This window comes from Calypte anna, chromosome 26 (assembly GCF_003957555.1).
Source record: "Calypte anna isolate BGI_N300 chromosome 26, bCalAnn1_v1.p, whole genome shotgun sequence".
NCBI classification, from domain to species: Eukaryota; Metazoa; Chordata; class Aves; order Apodiformes; family Trochilidae; genus Calypte; species Calypte anna.
In genome coordinates, this window is record NC_044271.1 from 1,835,108 (window position 1) to 1,857,409 (window position 22,302).

General features: G+C 48.2%; 2 protein-coding genes across 3 annotated transcripts in view; one reads left to right on the forward strand and one right to left on the reverse strand.

Moving 5' to 3' along the window:
• The window catches only part of KCND3 (potassium voltage-gated channel subfamily D member 3), an 86,019-nt gene extending 78,951 nt beyond the window's left edge, over positions 1-7,068 (forward strand). The window contains exons 4-7 of one of the 2 annotated variants that reach the window (XM_008490559.2): positions 1,417-1,509; positions 3,747-3,803; positions 4,675-4,922; positions 6,864-7,068. In XM_008490559.2, the coding sequence (XP_008488781.1) occupies positions 1,417-1,509; positions 3,747-3,803; positions 4,675-4,922; positions 6,864-7,068 (603 nt within the window). The remainder of the gene's footprint in view (positions 1-1,416; positions 1,510-3,746; positions 3,804-4,674; positions 4,923-6,863) is intronic. The other variant, XM_008490560.2, reaches the window with a different exon arrangement.
• Positions 7,069-14,514: 7,446 nt separating this feature from the next.
• DDX20 (DEAD-box helicase 20) lies at positions 14,515-20,324 on the reverse strand. Its single transcript, XM_030465653.1, has 11 exons — positions 20,110-20,324; positions 19,930-20,024; positions 19,575-19,743; positions 19,183-19,297; positions 18,957-19,099; positions 18,431-18,569; positions 17,994-18,052; positions 16,966-17,048; positions 16,603-16,708; positions 16,413-16,514; positions 14,515-15,774 (listed from the first exon to the last, which is right to left on the reverse strand). Exons 1-11 carry the CDS (start codon positions 20,306-20,308, stop codon positions 14,675-14,677), a joined length of 2,310 nt encoding a protein of 769 aa, XP_030321513.1. The 5' UTR covers positions 20,309-20,324; the 3' UTR covers positions 14,515-14,674.
• Positions 20,325-22,302: the final 1,978 nt, after the last annotated feature.

Consider the following 22,302-nt stretch of genomic DNA (forward strand, 5'->3'; position numbering starts at 1 on the left):
TCCCTCACTTAAGGATGACAGAACCATCCTGGAAAAGGCACCCAGGATAGGCATGGCAGGGAATCACTGAGACACTTCAGAGCTTGGAGCAGAGCTGGATTTGACTCCTTTGAGAGCACCAGACAATAACTTGTCAGTTCTGCCAAGACAAGTTCTGCTGGGGCTCCCATCCCACCCATTTTCTCTCTCCAACACTTAGGTGCTGCTGTTTCATGTCTAAGTGGGGACTCGAGCCACACACATCAATTTTTGGCTTTGAGATTCAGGCGTTACAGAAGGCACCAGGCACTCCCCACTTACAGAGAGCAGGGAAACATTTCCCAAGCCCTAATTGTCATTTTAATGCCAATAATTGTCTCTGGAAACTCCAGTCATCAAAGGCACACACAGATTAACCTGTCACAAAATCACACAGTGAATTTCAAGAGCAGAAGCTTAAGCAGGAGTAGTAAAAGAACATCCTTAACAACCCAGATCTTAAACCTGCCACCACAGAGCAAAGGAAGAAAAACAATCCCAGCTCTCAAATAACACAGAAACTCTCAGAACAACCCACAGTGATTCCTTCCCTTCCCTTCCATTCCTGAGGTGTGTCAGGTTGTAAGGTAAGTGCCATGCTGGCTTTGGAGGAACATTCACATCTGATTCCCTGACACAGCACAGGAATCAAAAGCAGAGAGCACTTGGTTTCTCCCCACACCCAAACTGATTAAATTTGATGAATTCTTGGTACCAAGCTCTCTACCAGAGCAAAGCATTCCAGGCACCCTGAACCCAACCTCTCCCCATTTCTGTTTCAGACTTTTGAAGCCAAACAACCCCTCAGCTTAGCAGGAGCCCCAGGATCAGACTGAGATCCAGACTCCATCCTAACCCTTCCCCAAACCCCCACATGCACATACCTGCTGCAAAGTGTCCCCAGGAGCCTTTCCAGCCAGCAGACCCTGACCAAGCACCCCCCAGCACCTCCTCTCCTCAACTGGAGCCTTCCCACTCCTTTTAAGGGTTTTTCAACCTAAATACTCTCAGCTGTGCCCAATCCCTTCACAGGTGTCATGAAGTGCCCCCTGACATTGGCACTCAAAGGTCACATCAAGCCTGAAAGTCCTGATGGTGTCTTGAAAAGTGAAACAGCAGATTTCTGTCCTTCCTTACCCTCTGGTAAGGACTATTCCCAGCTTTCCTCCAGAAGGGCTGGAAACACCCTGGGTTTGAATCAAAGCTGAGCTGTTCACCTGAGTTTATAAGTCAAAGCACTAAAAAAACCAAAAAACACCAAAAAACCCTGAGGTCACCTAAAAAGAGACATGAGAAAAGACATCCCTGAAACCACGACAGCCAACGCTGGCAGTTCCAGTTGTTTTCATGGATTTACACCCGGTTTTGTTCCTTTCCCACCTTTTCCTGGCTGTGCAGGGTTCCACTGAGGATGAACAGCACATGACTAAAGGCACCTCCTTAATTGAAAGCCAACATCACCACCTGCTGCACTGCCTGGAAAAAACAACCGTAAGTAGGACCAGAACCCTCCCGTGTCCAGGGGTGTTTGTGCCCCAAATCCTCCCGTGTCCTGGGGGTGTCTGTGCCCGGGACAGACCCGGGGATGCTGCTTCTCTCCCCGGGACACCCACAGCACCCCCAGATCCTGCTGGTTCCCCAGGATGGGGAATCCTGCTGCCTTCCCAAGTGGAAGCTGTCAGTGATTCCAGACTTGGAGTCTGCTCACCAGGGAATAAAAATAATAATCTTTAGCCCTTCCTATGGCATGGAGCAGATGAGCTCGCTCAGGAGTGGGAAGGTTGCAGGTTACAAAAGCAGGGAGTTAACCTCAAAGCCAGTAAAACAGTTCCCAAAATGTGATTTCTCTGTTCATGTTGTGCAAGTGTTAGAGTGAGAGTTTTATTTTTCATTAAATGACTCTGCATGCAGAGGTGTCTTGGAACGTTTCAGGTATTTATTGGATACATATATTTTACTTCCAAGTTTATATAAAAGGTTCTGCAGTGAAGGAACACATTATCTATAAATGTGATTCATTCTAGAAAGAGTGGAGAGGTTAACACTTGAAATATTCATGCCTTTTTCTATCTGCATCCATCATCAAATGTACTTTTGATTTCTGACTCCCAAGAGCTTTCTCTTAGACAAATCACCTCCATTTCCATAGTTTGGTTTGTGCTGAAATAACTCCACTTAGGCCCCAGCAACCCCCTGGAAGATGATGAGTGGTTAATTGCAGTGAGTCCAGTTGGTTTGTCCCCATCACCTCCCAAAGTCACCATTCCAAGGACAGGGAACTGATTCTTCCTCTATCAATGACTATTGAATTTATTTTATAAGCCTCATCTTGTCTTGATTTCCAGTGAATTTGGATGTTATGTAACAAGCAGATATTTCACAATCTGACTCTTCAGGTTAGAACTTTATGCTTGAAAGCTTCGACCCCAATTTCTCAAGAACACTTTCATTTGGAAACTTCAACAAACCGGCTGAAGCAAACAAATGCTGACAACCCCACCTGAGGCTCTGCCCGTGGCTGATCCTGACTTTGCAGAGGTTTATAAAAACCCTGACCACTGCATGGGGTGGGAGAACATCCCTGGAAATGCTGGAAGTGCCGTGGCCAAAGCCCCTCCTGGTTTGTGGTTGTATTCACCTCCCACACTGCCACAGACTGCCTCCAGCACATCAGCCCACTCAGACACTCAGGGGCTGGAAATGTTCCAAACATTGCTTTTTTTTGGCAAAGAACAGCAATAATGGCAATATTTTTATTAAATTAGAGGGAGAATCTGCACAATGCTGAATGTGTCTCCCCCCATGTTTCTCAGCCAGTTCCATCAAGTCCCGTAGCAAGTTTGGGTTCTGGTCTAAAATTATCAATCAAAACAGTTCAGTCATGTATGGAAATTCTGTAGTTCACATCATTTGCTGAAATACTGAGCAACAGTTTCCCTGCAAGAACTTTAAATCACAGTAAAAGAACTTCTAAATACTGAAGAGTCATTTTGTGACCAAGTTGCAGGAATGGAATGAGGAATGTACCATGGTTGCAAACTTGTTTCAATGGGCAATTCACCTTTCCTTAAGCTAGGCAGAAGGATTCTAAAAGTCCATTTATTGTCATGGTACCTGCAGTCATCCCCAGCATCCAGACTTGCAATGGAAGGGCTGTGAATGGCTCAGAAATCTGGAGTCAGATGAGAAAGTGACCCTAAGGTCCCTCTGGCAGAGGTCACTTTGTCACAGGGCAGTTGGTTCAAACAAAAGGAGGTTTTTTCAGCTGGTACCAACTCCCAGATCAAGTATGGGCATTCACATGTCCCGTTTGCTCCAGATGCTGAGCACATCAAACCCAACCCTTCCACCCAGACCTTCCTTCTGTGTCTGCACAGAAGATGACCCCAAGCCACCCCCATTGGTGAGCCAATGCAATTCCAACTGGGCAATTGGGAATCAGCAGCTGAAACTTTGCTTTCCTTTGCCTTCAGCTCTCAAAAGATCAAAGTGATGAAGTTGCTAACAGTTTTGTTCCATTTCCAAGAACATTGCAAGCCTCAGTGTGAGAAGGAAGGAACAAAAGTGTCTGGTTCAGCAAGGTTTGGTGCAGAGAAGGTCTGGTTGCCCATTCAAACCTGAACTGCTGGAATGCTGAGGCAACAGATGCAATGCTGGGACTGATCTTCTGGATGCCAGAATGGACAATCAATTGTGTTCTTATCTTTTGTTGGCATGTTGTCCCGTAGGGATTGTCCTATCTTGTGGATGATCCCCTGTTATCTGTACGAACTTCCACCACCAAGGTATTTCCTTTTATTTAATTCAATCTGTGCTCTCTGTGCTGTGTCTGCAGAGTCTTTGCTTCCTTTCTCGTTCCTGGTCTTGTCCTTGGGACCTCGTGCACGTGGCTTTTTTTGGCTGTTGTGCTCTTGTTTCCTGTGAGGGTTGGTAGTTGGTCCAGTTTAAACTGGTGGCTGCTTTTGTTTCCCATCCTTTCTGATCCTTTCTGCTGAAGGACTGGATAAAGTATGTTCACCTGGCTGTTGATGCACACACATACTTTCTTTCAGAATTTCTTGTTCCATAGCACAAAACCTCTTCACAGATTCAGCTTTCTGAGTTTCCTTTCCCTGTAAACTCCCCACTCTCACCTTCCACTTTTATTTCCACCCAGCTGGTAGCACCCAGTGACCTGCAGAGGTGCTTTCCATCCACATGGGCAGCATCCTGCAACCAAACTGTCCAGGTGGTCACACAAACACAAGGCAGTCCTGTCCCCAAGGACAAAGAGAGAGGAGCCTCAATCCCCTCTTGGGGATACAGGTGGTATTGCAGGTGTTTTGAAGCCACCTCTGGAATCCAAACACAGAAAAGAAATTGATACATGAACCATCTCAGACCAAATAAGCAAGTCCTGCCTTTGTCACTGCAACAGCTTCCTGAGGCAGGAGAGCAGCATCTCCTGGTTGCAGTGACTGGAAGGACAGGACAGTTTCTTTGAAAGATCTGCCCAGTGCAACGATTTCCAGGCACGGAGGCAGAGAGCATCTCACCTAGAGATGGAGCTGACACATCCCACTGCCCCAGCAAGAGCTGATGTTAGAAACAAAAGCTCTGTCAGGCCAGAGCTGCTGCTGTGCCCAGAGAGTAAAACCCTCTTCTTCTCCCTGCCAGAACCACGAGTTCATAGACGAGCAGCTGTTTGAGCAGAACTGCATGGAGAGCTCCCTGCAGAACTACCCCTCCTCCCGGAGCCCCTCCTTGTCCAGTCACCATGGGCTGAGCACCTCCTGCTGCTCCCGGAGGCACAAGAAGAGCTCCCACCTCCCCAACTCCAGCCTGCCAGCCACTCGGCTCCGCAGCATGCAGGAGCTCAGCACCATCCACATCCAGTGCAGCGAGCAGCCCTCCCTAACCACCAGGTACAGTAAGGAGGTTCTTCCTGCTGACCCCTGCATGCCGACCTCCCCGGGGCATCATCCCGCTGGCTGAACCCTGCGGGGTTGTTCTCCAGCCGGGGAAGCATCTTTTGTTTCCCTCCTCCTAATGCCAGCCCAAGGGAAGGGGCTCCCAGCTGGTCCAGGGAGAACCAGGGCAGAGCTGGCCCCCAGTGCAGCTTTTCTCTGGCCAGTCTGGGCACAGAGGAATGAATTCCAGCTGAAATCTGCCTGAATTCCACTGAATTCCAGCTGAAATCTGCCTTTGAAGTGCTAATCACACAGCCAGCAGCCCCCAGCTGGGAGCCACTCACCCAAACTGGCACAGCCCAGCTCCCAGTAGCCCAGTGTTTCCAGGTCCTTACTGGGAGAAGGCAAAACCAACCAGCTGAGCAGTGTCTGCCTGCAAAAGCTGTTGGAGAGCTGCAGAGCCCACCAGGGACCCCCAGGTCACTGATTTCCATTGTCCTGAAGTCTAAATTGCAGCTGTGAGCATCCAGCACCACCGGGAAAGTAATAAGGAGGAATTTCACTTAGTAGCTGTCACCTTAAAAGGCTTCAGTGACCCAGCTGAGGAAGTGTCTCAACAGAAAGTGTTGAAATTTCTATTTTATACATAACTTGCTGAAAAAAAAAAAATCTTTCTTCACAGTATCTCTCTTGCAAATATTAATTTGCTCCCTAACTCCCCCTCAGCCCATTAAGGCTCTTGTGCACTGGGCTGTTTCTGAACTCCCCATTCTTCTCCTCCCCACCCCTATCAAAGGGATCTGGAAACTGAAACAAAGCAATTCCTGTGTGCAGAGACTGAGTTAGGGATGAATAAGCACAAAGCCAGTCCCTGGCTGGTGCAGTTTCAAGATGACAACAGTTTGAACCAGCACCTGAAACAGGAATTCAGGGAATGTCAACGATTCTGCCTATTTCTGTGGGTGCTAAATCAGATGCCAGTAATATTTTAAATGTCAACACTGTTTGTTATTTCACTTGCTTACCAAACTGTGTAAGAATGAGGAGAAAAAAAAGGGCTTTAAAGTTGTTTTTCATGTGGAACACAACTCACTGGGTGTGCTGGCTCCCAGGGGCAGAACCACCCAGTCCCTTGGTCTGCCCCACTCTCAGCTTGTGGCAGAGGGAAGGGGGAGCAGAAAGGGCTCTGCCAAAAAAAAAATAAAAATAAAAATATAATCTTGGGATGCTTGAGCCATCCCATCAAGAAACATCCCCTTGGTGAACAACCCTGAGGTAACAGCAATAGCTTTCTGAGTGGGAGCTTTACATTTTCAAAGGACAACTCTTGTGTTTAAAAATGAACATGTTGGGCTGGTAATAGCAGACTCCTGGAGCTGTGCAGATGCACAGAAATCAACCTATCATTTTCCCTCTGTAATTAATTATAGGATGCAATTGATGCAGATCTAATAAGAACTCTCCCAGCTGCCAGATCCCCGAAACTACTGCAGAGAGATGGAAAAAAAATAGAAAAGATGAAGGGACGGTGAATTTGAAAGAGGCATTTGAAATGCAAGGAAGACAACATCTCTGTCTCAGAAAGAACTACCTGTGCCCTGAAAAGAGGCAGTATTCAGGATTTATTTAGATGTCCTCTTAATTAAACTAGAATTATGCAAGAATGAGATGGAAACATAGAACGATTTGCCCTGTGAAAAGCTGTATCCTGACCAGGGGGAATATTAAAAAGCTTAGTGTAATCTGGGTAAAAATAAATGATGCCTTGCAGGAACAGGGAGAGCATTTAAGCAGAGCCTTCTGAATATTTCAGTGCCCACAGCTCAGAGGAATAAGGTCCTGATTGAGAACATCTTCCATCCCCATCCTTCCTCCTGCCTGCTTTAGAAACAAAACCGAAAAAAACCCCAAAAAACCCAAACCCAACAACAACCAAATACTAAACTTGTTTTCTAGTCGTTCCAGCCTCAACATGAAATCAGATGATGGGCTGAGACCAAACTGCAAAGCTGCTCAGATAACCACAGCCATCATCAGCATCCCCACGCCGCCAGCGCTCACCCCCGAGGGCGAGAGCAGAGCCCAGCCCGGCAGCCCCGGCCACTCCACGAACATTCCCACCACCACCACGAGCAACATTGTCAAGGTCTCTGCCTTGTAGGATGTCTCATGCACAGAAGGAGGCTGGAAGACCGGTGCCCCTCTCCCTCCACACCTCCACGTTCCTTTTCCTTGCTGCAAATTGTGCCTGGATGGACCGAGCCGACGTTTCGCCATCGCATCAGCAACGCAGACCTGACGTGGCAGCTTCCTCCAGACTCCTGATGTGAGGAAGGGGGAGGAAAGGCAGGAGAAGGATGGTTAAAGGAAAAAAACCTGCATGGAGAGCCACGGCAGAGGGTAAAAACCACCCGTGGAGGCCAGAGGGACAGAATCATCACGGCAAGGAGAGAGCCAATAAAGGAAACGGAAATACAACACTGTGTATTGCAGCACCTTTTCCAAGGTTTTTAATGGATAATATTTATTCATGAGGAAATGACTGAAAAGGTGAAAAACAATGGATTTTGTGAATTTTTTCTCTTCGTGGAGCAGAACCTTTAAACCAACCAAAACTTCACGATTTTTTTTCTTTTATAGGAAAAGATTTAGACCAAGGAGCCACCTGTCACCAAAACCTCTCTCCATTCCTCTGTGTGTGTGAGTGAGTGTGCAGCAGAACCACCCAGAGCAGCACCCACTGCCAAGAGCAGAGCACCATCCCACCACTGGGTGCACAGCAGGGAAACACCAACACGTGTGCACACACACACACACACACACACACACACACCTCCATCTCACCCTGGTACTCTTTATTTAGACTATTTTGTATCCGCCTTTTAAGTCAATACAGTGCAATTGCAAACGGTGTGTTTGTCTGCTAATTATTGTCTGTGAGAACATATTTGTGGAGAAAAAAAAAGACAAAAAAGACAAAAAAAAAAAAAAAAAAAAAAAGAAAGGACAGGCTTTAGTAGAGTTTTAGTCCCACATGGGTATCTGCTTTCTATTTTTGTTATCACTTACCTGTCGGAGTGTGGCTAGGCTGCCAGTTCTGTATTTTTAAAAAGGAAAAAAAAAAAAAAAAAAAGGTAGGACTCTTTTTTTAATACTGTACACACAAATGGCAAGGAATGAGCAAGCACTGAACTCAGCTGCATCAAGTGGTCATGAGTCTAACCGAGGTTTCTTGTAATGTATGCCCATGCTTTTTTATTTTTGGTTTCTATATGGACGTTTCTTTGCTAGCACTGGACAGACAACCCACTGTAAATAGTAGCCAAATAATGTCTGGATCTATACTTGATAATAACGAACCCCAGAGCCAAACACCTTGCATGGACAGAGAGGTATTTGGCTTTTTCACAGTCTGAGGGCTCCAGGTGTCACATCGATGGCTTCTGGGATGCACAGGTTTTAGGGTTAGGCTAAGGCAGCAATTTCAGTTCCTCAGTCCCAGCACAGGATTTTTGGCATGCATCCACCTGAGAAGGGGGAGCAGTTCTAGAGTTTGGAAAACATTTGATAAAGGGTGGTACAGACAGGATTTTCTTTTTTCTTTTGCAGTTCTACCTTTTGTCTGGGAAATGTCCTGCACTTGTAACCAACCAAACCCTGAGGTAACACCAAGGCACTGCCAAGCAGCTGAGACTCCTACCACGGAGCTGTGGTCAGGCCTAGCACCTCTCTCTAGGAATTACTTATTTTAAGGAGTATTTTAAGGCCCTGAAACATAACTGATTTTTCTCCCTAAACACAGTAACTTTTCTTTTCCATCCTGCCCTTCCCAATCCCCTGCTGCGGGGCTGTGACCCAGGGAGGGCAGCGTGAGGACCAGTGTCCCCAACCTTGTCACTGTCCCAGCTCCTGTGGGGCACAGATGCCTGAACAGCCCCAGGACAGCCCTGAACCCACCCCCAACAGCCTGGAGAGGATAAGGAAACATTTCAAGTGTCTGTTTCTCACCAACACTCAAGTTAAGAACTCCTCACAGCATGCTTGAGGCCGAGACAGCAAACAGATAACTTTCTTTTTTTTTTTTCCTTAACATCTCTCCCAGTCTCTCCTGCTGTACTATTTATATACACACATACACGTAGAGTGAATAGACACCTGTACAGATAGATAACTAAACCTACATGCTGACTTCAGTGTCTAGCTAGCAGCCTGCTTTGCCAGCACTCCTGAGCCCCCAGTCCATGGGGTGTGCTCAGGGGGCTGATGCACCAACCCCACAGCCTCCTTAGACATCTACAATATCCTAGGAATAGTAGGGCTACAGCTAAGCCTTCAGCATAGCACCAGCTTATAGCAATTTACTCCAGAGCTGTAATATGTTACCCAGAACTATGCTTAGTCCTGTTTCAAATGACTAAAACGCTCTGCCTTGCTGCTTCCTGTAGGAGGTTATACTGCAGTTAATCTTACCATTACTGACTTTTCCTTGATGTTTTAATCTAATCTTTCCTTTGCTTTGATTTCGTTACTTGTTGTCATCTGCTCCCCATCTGAACACCCTCCCAGATCAGAGCCCTTGCCCTGCACCCCCCTACCCCTGATTCAGCCTGGCACAGAGCGAGGGTCGGTGCCCCCCGTGCTGCCAGGACACAGAGTCCCTTCCAGTGCTCACAAATCAGTGATTACAAAGAGTCAGGGGCTCCCCAGGGATTCTCAGAGCTGCCTTTCTTCCTCCTGACTCACTGTGGAGTGGCAAACGAGCCACTTCATCTCCCTGCACCCAGTTCTTTATCTGTAAATAGCAATCAGGGCAGCCCTTGGCTAAAGCACCACTGGTGCATTTAATTGCCATCAGTCCAAGTGGGGTTTTTGGAAAATAAAACAATCAAATAAGCAGGGAAGAAAGCCAGTCCTTGGGGATTCTGGCGGGCTGGCTCAGATTGCCAGGGCTGCCATGGCCTTTGTTCTCTTCTCCAGAAGAGGAATCATTGTTTTCCTTGCCCAAAAACCTGGGGCTTTGCCTCTTCTGCCATCAGCTTAGCAGGTGCTGGCCCAGGCAGTCAGTACCTCAGCACAGACTTTCACTGGGTAAAGACAGACAAAATTAAGGAGGTCTGAGCCTGGCAGAACAGGGCTAAAATATCTATTTTAATGGAGGCATTAGCTCCCTTTACAAGCTGATGTGAAGCAGACTGAGTGATGCTCCCAAAAAGCATCTGGATAGAGGCTTGTACAGAAGGTGCCCAGCACATCCTCATCATGGGAGCTCTGTGTGAGTGGCCATGGGACAGCACAGAACAGAACCCAGAACCCAGAGCCATGAGCAGGGGCTGGGGGAGCATCCCAGAGCACAGGGAAAAGGGGAAAGCTCTGGCACAGGGGGAGGTGGGGACAGCACTGCAGACACTCCCTGGGACAAGAGAGGGAGGGAATCAGCTTTACCACCCCACAAGGCTCTTGCTAACCTTTAACTAACAACTTACAAACCATTGCTGAGCTAAGGGCAACTCAATCCTGGAAACTCCTAGCCCAGAAGGGGAGGATTCGGCCCATTCTCTCCAGCAGTCCCCAGCTCTGCCCTGTCTTTCCAGCATCCCTTCCCCACTGAGATGGGTCCAAAAACCAGCACCTACCTGCTCAGTCCTGATGGAAATGGGAAAGGGGCTTCTAGAGGTGTGGGCTACCTGCAGGAACAGCACCCAGGAGGAAGGGGAGGTTCTGGTGCTGGTCTGAAAGGCAGGGGGTACAAACCAGCCTGGGTGGCAGGGCTGCTCAACAAAGCATCAGTAGGATGGTGGCAGTTCATTCCAAAAGCCTTCCCACTAATTCCTTGTGGCTTTTTATAGGTTTTGAAAAGTTCATTAAAAAAAAAAAAGGAAAAAAAAGGAAAAAAAAAAAAGATAAAGCCAGATTTTTTTTACAAAAAGCAAATAAAAGGGGATTATTTTTTCAGTCTTTCATTAAGCAATATTAAATTATCAAAGGAGCAACACTTTTTTCTGAGCATTTTGTTTCCTTTCTAAAGCCTTTTCTGAGGGAAAAACATACTTTCAGAGATTTTCACCATATCCTATCAATAGCTGTGCTCTCTTCTCACCTGGCACTGGGCTGCTGATAGAAGGAATCACACCTGGCTGGCAATGATGAGAAATGCTTTTCATACCCAAGCTTTGGCTTCCATCTACTCCTTCTAAAATCCACCTTTTTCTTTCCTTTACCTTGAAAATCTTCAGGGCACTCATACAGAAGAGGCCAGAGATAACACATCTTGGTACCAACTGCTAATTCAGAATATAATCCATCCTCCAGTAGCACAAGATCCATAAATACAATATATTGCATTATTTTCTCTAGATTAAATTCCAAATTCTCCAAGGACAGGACTCCCACTGCTTCCCTGGAGAGCTTATTCCAGACTAATAGATCTCAGTGTCAAGGATTTTTCCCCTGCTGTTTAGCCTTAATGCTTGCCTTGTTTTTTCCTCTCTTGCTGCCATTACACTCCCTTGCACAAAGTTAAATTATTCTCCTTTCCACAGCTGCCTACAAGCATAAGAGGAATCTAAAACCTCCTGCAGCAAATTCTGACGCCAGAGGCTATATTTATCTGTCAAATAATTATGATTGTTAAAGCTGAACAGGGGAAAACATAAACCCAGTAACACACATGGCTGCAGTGTGGAATAAAGCTAATGGGTAATTCAAAATCCATCCTTCTTTAGCAGCCAGAAACAGTGAATTCAACTCACCACGACTTGTTTAAAGTGAAACAGCTGATTCTGTTCTAGTCCTGCAGCCCAGCACTGCTCATTCTGCTTAAGGGGTGCACAGGTAAATCAGATTAATTTATTTTATTAAAATAACTTCTTGTTCTCCAATACTTTAAGGAGCTGCACTAGACTTCAGAGCTCAAGTTTCTAGGCTTCACATTTAATGATCCCATAATGGCTTCATCTCTCTAAAACTCTGAGAGCAACCAGAAAGCAGCTGCAGATGGATCAGGGCTGGCAGAGGCAGCACCAGGAACCTCTCTGCTCCAGCCCTGATTCATTCTCTGGATGAATCACTCAGTGGCCTCAAAGAAGCCATTTCACCTCTCTCTGCCAGTTACAGAACCTGTGTAGAATTTAACACCTCCTCTTTCAATAAAATAATCCCAATTGGTGATGAAGACTCAGAACCCCCCAGAGGAAGTGTCCCAGGAGTGCTGCTGCTCACCTCCAGAATGCAGGAACTGGGCCAGAAAACTTCAGGTGGATCAGTCAAAAAAAAAAAAAAGATCAGGTGACAAAGAGCTTGTGAAAATCCCTTCCTGAGTTTCGTTTCCAGTCTGTGTGTGGCTCTGTGTGTGATGTGTGCTCGTGTTCCTTTGCCTTTTGGTTGGAGTGCAGGGCACAGCAGGCACAGAGCTGCCTGGCTCAGACCTGAGCCACCACACTGGATGCTCCTCTCTGTTCTGTTGCAACCACAACTGGGAGCTCCCCCTGGCTCCTTGGACCAATGAAGTATCTTACAAAGTGTGTGTGATGGTATATTTTTGATAAACCAGTAAGGCATTCCAATGCAATGGTGTTTCCTTTAGGAGTTTTATGTTATAAGAAGCTCTCAACCTTATTATTTTCTATTTTCGTACTCTCAATGGGCTTTGCTTACAAACATCAGAGGACAGATACAAAATGTACTGTATACAACTGCAGGTAGCTTCATTTGAGAACAACTTTCTAGAAGAATCAAGTTTCCTGTTGTCTTCTTTTGGAATTGTAGTGCATATGTTGAAACTTGTAATATCATTTACAGTATTGAGTCTTGTGCCACTGCTGTACCTGATGTATCCAATCTGGATTAAACAGAGTATGTGCCACAAATACCACCATGATGCTGTAGATTTCTTCTAAAAAAAAAAAAAAAAAAATCCTGGGAGGTTCTTTTGGAGAACTTTGGGTATGGCCTAAGCCATTCAAGTTGGATTTAAATACCAAGAACTCCTTCTGGAGCAAGCAGGACTGCAAACAGAGAGATGAGAGGAGCAAGGGCACCTCCTGCAGGATCCTTGTGAGCACCAAAAGCTGCAACAAAAGTCATCTTGAAATCTTGATCACATCCTTTTCAAACCATGCAGACAAAACCTAAGTGAGAGCCCTCCCTGGGGTGACTTGGGACACAGCAGGAATAGGGCAGGAAAAAAAGGCAGAAAAAGGACTTCCTCTGCTGAGATTGTTCTGAGATTTAAGGAGCACACCTTATGCCTTTCTTCGGAAAGGAAATCTCATTTGGACAACTCCCTTCAAGCCCAATCTTGCATTCTGTGCAGCAGAGGGACAGCTCATTGCAGCCACAAACCAAGTGGGAGCTGCTCTCATCCCAACCACATCAGCCAAGTGTCACTTAAAAGCATGGCTTTAAACTTCCAGCAATCCTTAAGCAGAACCTGAGATGGCTGATGAGGTGGCCTCTAACCCCCACACAGACCCCCCCTGCTCTCCTGCAGTGAAGGTTGGCACCCACTGGGGGCCAGCACTGGCCCAGCTGCAGGAAGCCACCCAGCACCCACTGCACCTCTCACTGGGGCTCAGCCCATCTCAGGATTTTCCTGCCCAGGGAGGACACTCTGAGCTTTGCAGTATTTCCAGCCCCATCACTGCACAAGAAGGTCCAAACCACTGCCAGGGACACCACAGGATCTGCACAGGGAGTCTGGCAAGAATTATGAGGAAGGCCCAGGCAGCAAGTGATTTATGTAAGCTGAGGGAAAGCTGAGATATTGTACTGGCTTGGAAGCTGCCAAAAGGGAGCAGCCAAGCAGCCCTGAAGACACCCAAGGGAAGCAGGGAGTCTCTGGCAGTGCAGCTCCCAGCAGGGAGGGAGCAGATTTTATAAAGGAAATTCCCTCTATACTTTGCTCAAGGAAAAAAAAAAAAAGGAATCAACCAAAACCTTCAGACTGATCTGCTCTGGTGAACTTTTGAGAACAAAAAACAAGCTGAAAAAAACCCCTAAAATCTCTTTATGATCCCAAATAAATTTAAGCTTAAGTTTCAAAGTCTGCAGACAACCTCGAGCCCCAACCCTGAGCCAGCCAGGACTCCCTCTTCCTGCTTCATGACAGCTACACACAAAGCACTGCAACCCCAACAGCAAACACCAATTAGTTTTATACTAACAGGTAATTTCATTCCTAATTAAAGCTTTCCTGTAAGTGTGGCAAGTCTGATATTGCTGCACCCAGAGGGACAGACCAATTATGATTGCTGCACATTTTCTAGATAATTAAACCATCCTCTCCTGCACACCTAGCCACAGAAGTGTTATTTATATAATGTTAATTAACTGGATTGAAATTAGCAATACAGGCATGAAGTTGCAGGCTTAATTCTGCCACTTTACTGGTATCTATTCAGTGCCTCTTTAGTAAGGGAGTTACAGAAAACAGGACGATGTCCAACTCTAAACAGACACAGTGAATTCACTCAAAATTCACACGAGTCTGGCAAATAAAACTGGGGTTGGTTTATATCTTCTCTTTACTGATACCTGGTATTTAAGTGGCTGCCTTTTATCTTCCTTTGTTTACTTTGTAAAGATTACAAGTGACCAGCCAGCTGCCTTTCATTTCCTTTTATTAACAACTTGTGGCAACACCATCAGTGGAATGAATATAAAACATTTACCCAGACACAGCTCACTTACAGAAAGGACAACAACATTTTCCTCCTATGTTAAAGAAGGTTTGTTCCTATCTGCCAATGCCCTCCAGCAGGGTCATTCCATCAATCCCCATTTTTCAGCAGCTCCTGGAGGTAGATGGAGTTGAGGTGGTAGGCATTCATCCAGCTGAACTGTCTGTAACTCTTCCTGTAGTGAGCCACTGCCTCGTAGTAGCTTTGCCATGCCTGATAGTAAGATTTCCAGTAGTTTTTGTAACTCCAAGCCTCCCCGGGAACACCATCATCCCAAGAGCTGCAGGAGCAGCAGTTATCTTCAGTTTTCCTCCTGGCAGGACCAGGGAGTTGATGGTTCTGGTTTTTCTTTTGTTTAGCATTTTGTTTCAGAACCTTCTTTTTCGTTTGGTTTGGCTTTGGGATTTGTGGCACCTCCTGAGGCCTCTCTGGTGCAGGACAGAAGGCTGCACCCCCCTGGCCCATGGTGGGGACAGAATTCTGCTCCTGAGCATCTGAAAATGATCCACAGCTTGAGTCACTTTCCCTGCTGAAGGAGGAAGCCCTGGAACTGTATGATCCATCACTGTCACCAGACACCTCATCATTTCCCATGGGCTCTGTATCTTCCACCTCCTTCCACTCCACATCCCCATTTCTGGGGAGCTCACCCTGTCCTCCCGGCCCTGAAAAGCTTCTTAATATTTCAACCTCCCTCTCCATTCCCTCTTTAATGAAATACTCATAGTCTTCAACAAATGCTGAGAAGCTCCAGGGACTGTTCTGGTGGTTTTTGAAAGAAGACAAGCATGGAATTTTGGGAAGACTCTTTTTTAAGGCCTCCTCATCTGGAGACTGAGTCTTCCCTTGTCCATCTCTTCTGGAGACACTTTTGACTTGATTCCTCTGCTCTGTGCAGCAATGAGAAGTCTGGGGGGCTTTGCCACCCTTCTCAGGGTTTGCAGAATTTGTGCACTTTATCTGCTTTTGCTTCAGAGTCTTTTTTGGCTTTTCTGCTGAAGATTTATTAACTGGAGGACTAGAAAGAGGCCAAGGTGCTTCTGAAGAGCTGCTCTGGGCAGGCTGCAGTGCTGGCTCCTCTGGTCTAACACCCCCAGTGTCAGAAGAGACTGAGGCACCTGCACACCCAACAGGTTTGACTTCTACATCCCCATCTTCAAACTGCTCCATCATCCCAGGAGGAATGGGCTCTGCTCAGAAGGGAAACAAGCAGGCACTCAGGTAAGCACATCCCTCTCTCTAGCAGTGCCAAGTAAAGCTTTGCAAAATTGCAGAGATGTTCAGACATGGTCACTTAGGGCTACAAACTGACCAGTTCTCAAAAAGCTCAAGTAGCCAGAATATTTTCTTTATAGAAGGCAACAAAAAGTTGATCAAGACAAACACCACTGCACTACTTGTCCCCTATATTTCTATCCTATTTAAACAGTCAAAACAAATAGAATTTATGCAAAACAATAAATGCTGTATTTCTAGCAGAGCAGCTTCTGCCAAAGCAAAGGCAGCAAACTCCTTCCTTTTCCTACTGCATCTTACAGACTGAGAAAGGCCCAATGCTGGATTTGTGGAGCTGCAGCCATGCAGCTGATGAAGCAACAGCTGGGTGCAGAGTTCCACAGCTCCTGCTGATTCACACACCTGCAGCTGCTACACAAGTACTCCTTAGTGCAGAGCAGGACAAACCTCTACCAAAATTAATGCAACTTCAGCCAAGCAGACACATGTCAGTTCTTTGTGGACTCAACCTGAAGCTCTGCATAAAAACAACCCAACCAACAAGCCCAGAGCTGCATTCAGAGGACAGAGCAGAGAGCTCTGCAGGACACACCTGGCAGAGGGAGCAGCTGAAGATTACACTTCTGAGCGATCTTCATCATCAGGTTCTCCTCCTCCCCACGGCAGCAGTAGGTCACAGACAGGCCTAAAGTTCCTGTGATGATGCAGAGCAGAAAGTGCAGTTACCTCCCCAGGGCCAGGGCAGCCCCTGCACCCTCCAGACCCCCCAGCACTGCTCCTACCAAAGCGCCCAGCCCGGCCGATGCGGTGCATGTAGGTCTCCCAGTCCAGGGGCACATCCAGGTTGACAACCAGGTTGACTTTCTCAGCATCAATTCCACGAGATGTCTTGGGGAAGGGAGAAGGGGAGAAGAGGAGAGAGAACTCACTAAAATGCTGAACAGACCTTTAAAGACAGACAGCACGCTGGGGAGTAACTGCTGGTTACAACTCCCGAGTTTCAGAGTGAGAATAAATCCCTCACAGAGCCCAAGGCACAAGCTCTGTCAGCACTTTTATGCTCCATACAATTTTCCAAGCCCAATCTGAGGTTCTGGAGGGATTTTTCATACACCACTGATGGATGTTATAAAACACCAACTCACCAAGTCTGTGGAAATCAGAACCCTGCAGTGGAACTGCTTTAATTTAGCCATGGCATCAAGCCGTTGGTTTTGGTTCATGCTGCCTACAATGAGAAGAATTAAAAGTGAGATTCCATCCAAACTGCTTTGGGAAGCTGGGGGTGAGGACAGAAATAAGGCTGAAACTTCCTCAAGTTCCAAGTGAGTAAGCAAGGAACAAAACAAAAGCTTGAGATCTGTTAGAAAAATAATTCTTTTGCTCATTTTAAAGAGAAAACAACGATCATAGAATCACAGAATCATAGAATTGGCTGGGTTGGAAGGGACCTCAGAGATCTGGGAGTCCAACCCTTGAACCACCGTTGTGCTAGACCATGGCACTGAGTGCCACATCCAGGCTCTTTGGAAAGATCTCCAGACACGGAGAATCCACTACTTCCCTGGGCAGCCCATTCCAATGCCTGATCACCCTCTCCAGAAAGAAATTCTAATTTCCAACCTAAACCTCCCCTGGCACAACTTGAGACCCTGCCCTCTTGTCTTGCTGAGAGTTGCCTGGGAAAAGAGCCCAACCCCCCCCTGGCTCCAACCTCCTTTCAGGGAGTTGCAGAGAGTGATGAGGTCTCCCCTGAGCCTCCTCTTCTCCAGCCTCAACACCCCCAGCTCCCTCAGCCTCTCCTCACAGGGTCTGTGCTCGAGTCCCTTCACCAGCCCAGTTGCCTCCTTTGGACCTGATGTGGATACCTGAGCCCCCTGACTGCAGACAAGTTTTACATAAACTGCATTCCCAAGAATTACTGCTTCAACCTGCAAATGTGAGTAACCTTCACAAACAACCCAATGCCCTTATCTGCACATCCAGAAAAGCTCACGAACTAACTGAAAAGAGGCAGCTAAAGCAATTAAAAGTTAACTCCTAAAGATCTACAAGGATTCAAGGGATTTCTGAGTTCTCTCACCATGCAAACCAAGACTTAAAATGATTTTCCTGTGTGAGGTGACATTTCTGCACAACACCAATAGCATCAGACAGTCCCTAAGACACTTACCTGAGATGCACTCAGCAGGGAAGCCTCTGGATGTCAGTATTTCTGCAAGATGTTGAGCCCTGACAGAAACAATGAAAAGCCACAAATAAAACCCCAGCCTCAACACCCCTGAGCACTTCCCAGGCCACTCCTTACAGCCTGGGACCACATTCCCAAACTCCCACTTTCACCTTTTTGCCTCAGAAAGTCACCTCACAGGGAGAACAGGACACACAGACACCAGGTCTGCCTCTGCTGGAACTGTGCAGGAGGCACCCTCATCCCAAAGCATTCCTTTCTTTTACTCCATCCTGCACTCCCCTGGCTGCATTTCAGGAATTCTGCATCCTGGGATTCCACACTGCTTGGAGAATCCCTCTGGGAGTTTATCCCTGACTCCACATTACAGCCACTGCTTTCAAACATCCTTTTTGCAGCTTTTATTTCAAATTCATTACCTGCTGTGCAAGTTGGAGAAGACTAAGGCTTGGTTGAATGGAATCTTGCTGAACAACTCCTGCAGGTGCTGGGATTTTTCCTCAAATGTTTTGTGTGGAAGGGGATGGGAATTCACAATTTTGTAATACTGCTTCAGCCCTGAGCAGGAAAACAGAGAATTATCAGATGAAAAGCTTCCATAACACAAGCAGAGTGCTGTGCTGCTGACAACTGGTGGCACTGCAGCTAGAGCAAAACCTGACATTCCAACAAGCACACAGGTGCCAAACACAAACAGGAGGAATTTCTTGTAAGATTGAAAGATTTTTTAACAGGTAGAAAGAAAAAAAACAGAGTTCCATTCATCACTGGTGTTTTAAATACATCAACACTGGGAATAAACACTTCAAAAACAAACAGTCCCAGCTGGGGAGGGAAATGATGATGAATCCCAAACTTTAAGGGCACATATTTGATTTTTTGTGTGTTTTTTGTGTGCTTTTCTTAATCCACTGATAACAACACCACCATAAGTGAACTCCTTACCAATGAGACTGGGATCAGTAGGGTTCAACCTGACAAACGTTGGCTCTCTCATGTACCTGGTCAGAGCATCAGCTAATGATTCAGGGTAAGTGGCTGAAACTGCCAGCATCTGCTTATTGGCTGGCAGTGAGGAGTAAATCCAGCTGTGAGGCAAAGAAACAACAGTCACTAAGAAATATCTTGGTGATTGATATTGATAAACTCACAAGATAAATGTTTTCCTTACTTGATTTGCTCCTGAAAGCTGCCTTCTTCCAGCAGCTTGTCTGCTTCATCAAGAATGAAGAGCCTGATGCTGGCTGTGTTCAGGTAATCCAACTCTATCAGCTGCTTGATCCGGCCTGGAGGGGAAGGAAAAAGTAAAATGAACTTAAAAAATATTCACTGCAAAGTTTCTAACGAGATATTTTGTCTTTCTCTTTAAAAATCATTTTAACAAGCCTTAAAAAGATGCATATTTGGAATAACCTCTCACTAAGAAAATGGATCTAAACATCTCTGGGACCAATCTTTGAGCATATTGCTATTTATTGCTATTAAAACCCCCCCAGCAGAACACCCCCGAGTCCCCAGGCAGCAGCTACAGAGTGTCTGAAGCACAAGGGAGCTGATCCCCACCTGGGGAGCCCACTGCTATGTGGCACTTCTTGAGCCTGGCTTTGTCCTGGTTCAGAGGGGTCCCCCCGATGAAGACGTGGCACTCCAAGCCTTCCATTTTAATCCCAATCGTGGTGATAACCGCGTGGATCTGCACGGCAATCTCGCGGGTGGGAGCCAGGATCAGGATCTGGAAGAGCCAAGGGTGACACCAGAGCTGCAGAACGGGGCTGAGGATCAAAACCCAGCGCCCAGACACCACAGTTTCAGAACCTTTGCCTGGCAGGCGATGCGAACGCCTTTTCCCGGGACAAAGAGCAACTTTCTGTACAAACCCAAAGCCCCGGGGCACCGGGAAGGCCGGGCCGGCTCTCACCTGCGTGGCGGGGCTGTCCAGCAGCACGGCCTCCAGGGCAATGGCGGAGAACACGCAGGTTTTACCGGTGCCGGACTTGGCCTGAACGATGAGGTCTGAAAAGAGGCGACCCGGGGGTTACGGGAGCCGCTCGGAACCCCCCGCCCGCCCGCCCGCGGTGTCCCCTTGGCCCCCGCTCACCCAGCCCGCAGCGCCCCAGCGGGATGGCCTTCAGCTGCACCGGGGACGGCCTGCGGAACCCCGCCGCCTCCAGCCCCGACAGCACCGGTGCCGACAGCAGCAGCGACCCGAAGTCTGCGGGGCCGCCGGGCAGCAGCACATCCCGGGTGCGGGGCCGGGGCCGGGGCTGCCGCTCCGCAACCTCCGCGGGCGCCGCCATCTCGGGACCGGAAACGGAGACGCGGGAGCACCGGGAGAAAACCCCAACGGCCGCCAGGGGGCGCCGCGCCGCCACCGCTGATTGGCTGGAGGGGTTGGGCGGGGCGAGAATGGGCGGTGCTTGAATGGGCGTGGCGCGAATGGGCGTGGCGTGAATGGGTGTGGCGTGGGATGGGTGTGGCGTGGGGTGGGCAGGGTGATGGATGGGAGGGGCGTAAAGGGGGCGGGGCGTGAGGAGGGGGCGCGGCGTGGAATCGGTGTGGCGTGGGGTGGGTGTGGCGTGGGTGATGGGTGGGAGGGGCGTGAATGGGCGGGGCGTGAGGAGGGGCGCGGCGTGGAATGGGTGTGGCGTGGGTGGGTGTGGCGTGGGGTGGGTGTGGCGTGGGGTGGGCGGGGCGTAAAGGGGGCGGGGCGTGAGGAGGGGGCGGGGCGCGGGGTGCTCAGTTTCGTGCTTTTTTCCCGTGAATATTTGAGTGTTTTCCCGTGAATCTCTGAGGCTCCTCAGGACAGGGGGGAACAGAGCTGCCCCCTCCCACGCGGGACAGAGCAGGGGGAGGGACAGGAGCTGAGGAAAGGGGACAGCAAGCTGCTAGGATTCGCTTGGCTCCCGTTATTTTCTAGTTTTGCAGTGGGTGTGGGTGTGGGTGTGGGTGTGGGTGTTGGTCCTCAGGGGGAACCGAGTCTCCAGCAGGGGATGATTATCCCTGGAGAAATCTGGGCAAGGAGACAGACAAAGGCACCTGGAGATAGCAAAGGTTTGGTCAAACCAGACCAACTCTCAGCAAGACAAGAGGGCACAAAGGGTCTCAAGTTGTGCCAGGGGAGGTTTAGGTTGGAGATTCGAAAGAATTTCTTTCTGGAGAGGGTGATCAGGCATTGGAATGGGCTGCCCAGGGAAGTAGTGGATTCTCCGTGTCTGGAGATCTTTCCAAAGAGCCTGGATGTGGCACTGAGTGCCATGGGCTGGGAACCACGGGGGGAGTGGATCAAGGGTTGGACTTGATGATCTCTGAGGTCCCTTCCAACCCAGCCAATTCCATGATTCTGTGATTCTATGAAACAGCCTCTCAGAACCCTCTAACTTGATGTGATCTGAACAGAGCCAGGAGAAGCCATTCCCACGGAGGGACAGAGCAGAGGTGACAGCACAGCCCCAGCACCCACCACCAGCACCCAATTCCCCTCCCGATTTCCTTCCCTCCCCTGAGCACCCCAGCACAACCCGGGAGGTTTGGGGATGTTCCCCGTGGGAGGATGCTGCCCCTGGGTATTTATTTCATTTTCCACAGGAGGCTGGAGGGGCAGATTCCAACCCCCCCAGTGTCTGGGTGCTGAGGGACCCTTTGCCACCACCACACCACATCCTGTGTCCCTCTGGTCCTGCCCCTTCCAGCGGGGCTGTGTCAGAATTAGGTCATGCTCCTGCAGCTCTATCAGTTGATCTCATTAAAGGTTTTGTGTCTCCCTGAGCCCTTATTCCCACACAACTTTGTTTTAAACTCTCGGTGTGCTCAGGGGGTGAGCAGGAATCCTCCTTTTACCCCAGTCCTGAATCCCCATTGCTGATGTTCCCGTGTCAGGAACCCCCAGCTCTGCTCTGCTCCCCCTTGCAGTAACTTCCAAAGGAACATTCCTGCACCAGCAGCCCTTGGGAATCTCATTTTCCTCTCCCAGATGTGTTTGGACGGAGCTGAACTTCCCCCAGTCCCTGCAGCACGTGTGAGTCACCCTTCAGAGGGTGCTGTTTGTGTTCACACTGCCATGGGAACCCAGCTTGTCCCCTGCCCCTGGCATTGCAGGGACACTCACTCTATATTTGCCACCAAAAACTGACCCCAAGCCCCCTCTGCATCAATTTTCCCTTTGGATAAAGAAGAAAGCTGGATGGCAAGTTACCAAGGAGCAGCAAAAGGCTCTGGGGCAGCAGAATCTTCTTTGTTACTTTAATAATTTGCAAAGTCCTGGATTTTTTCCCAGCAAGCCTGGTGCCCGGGG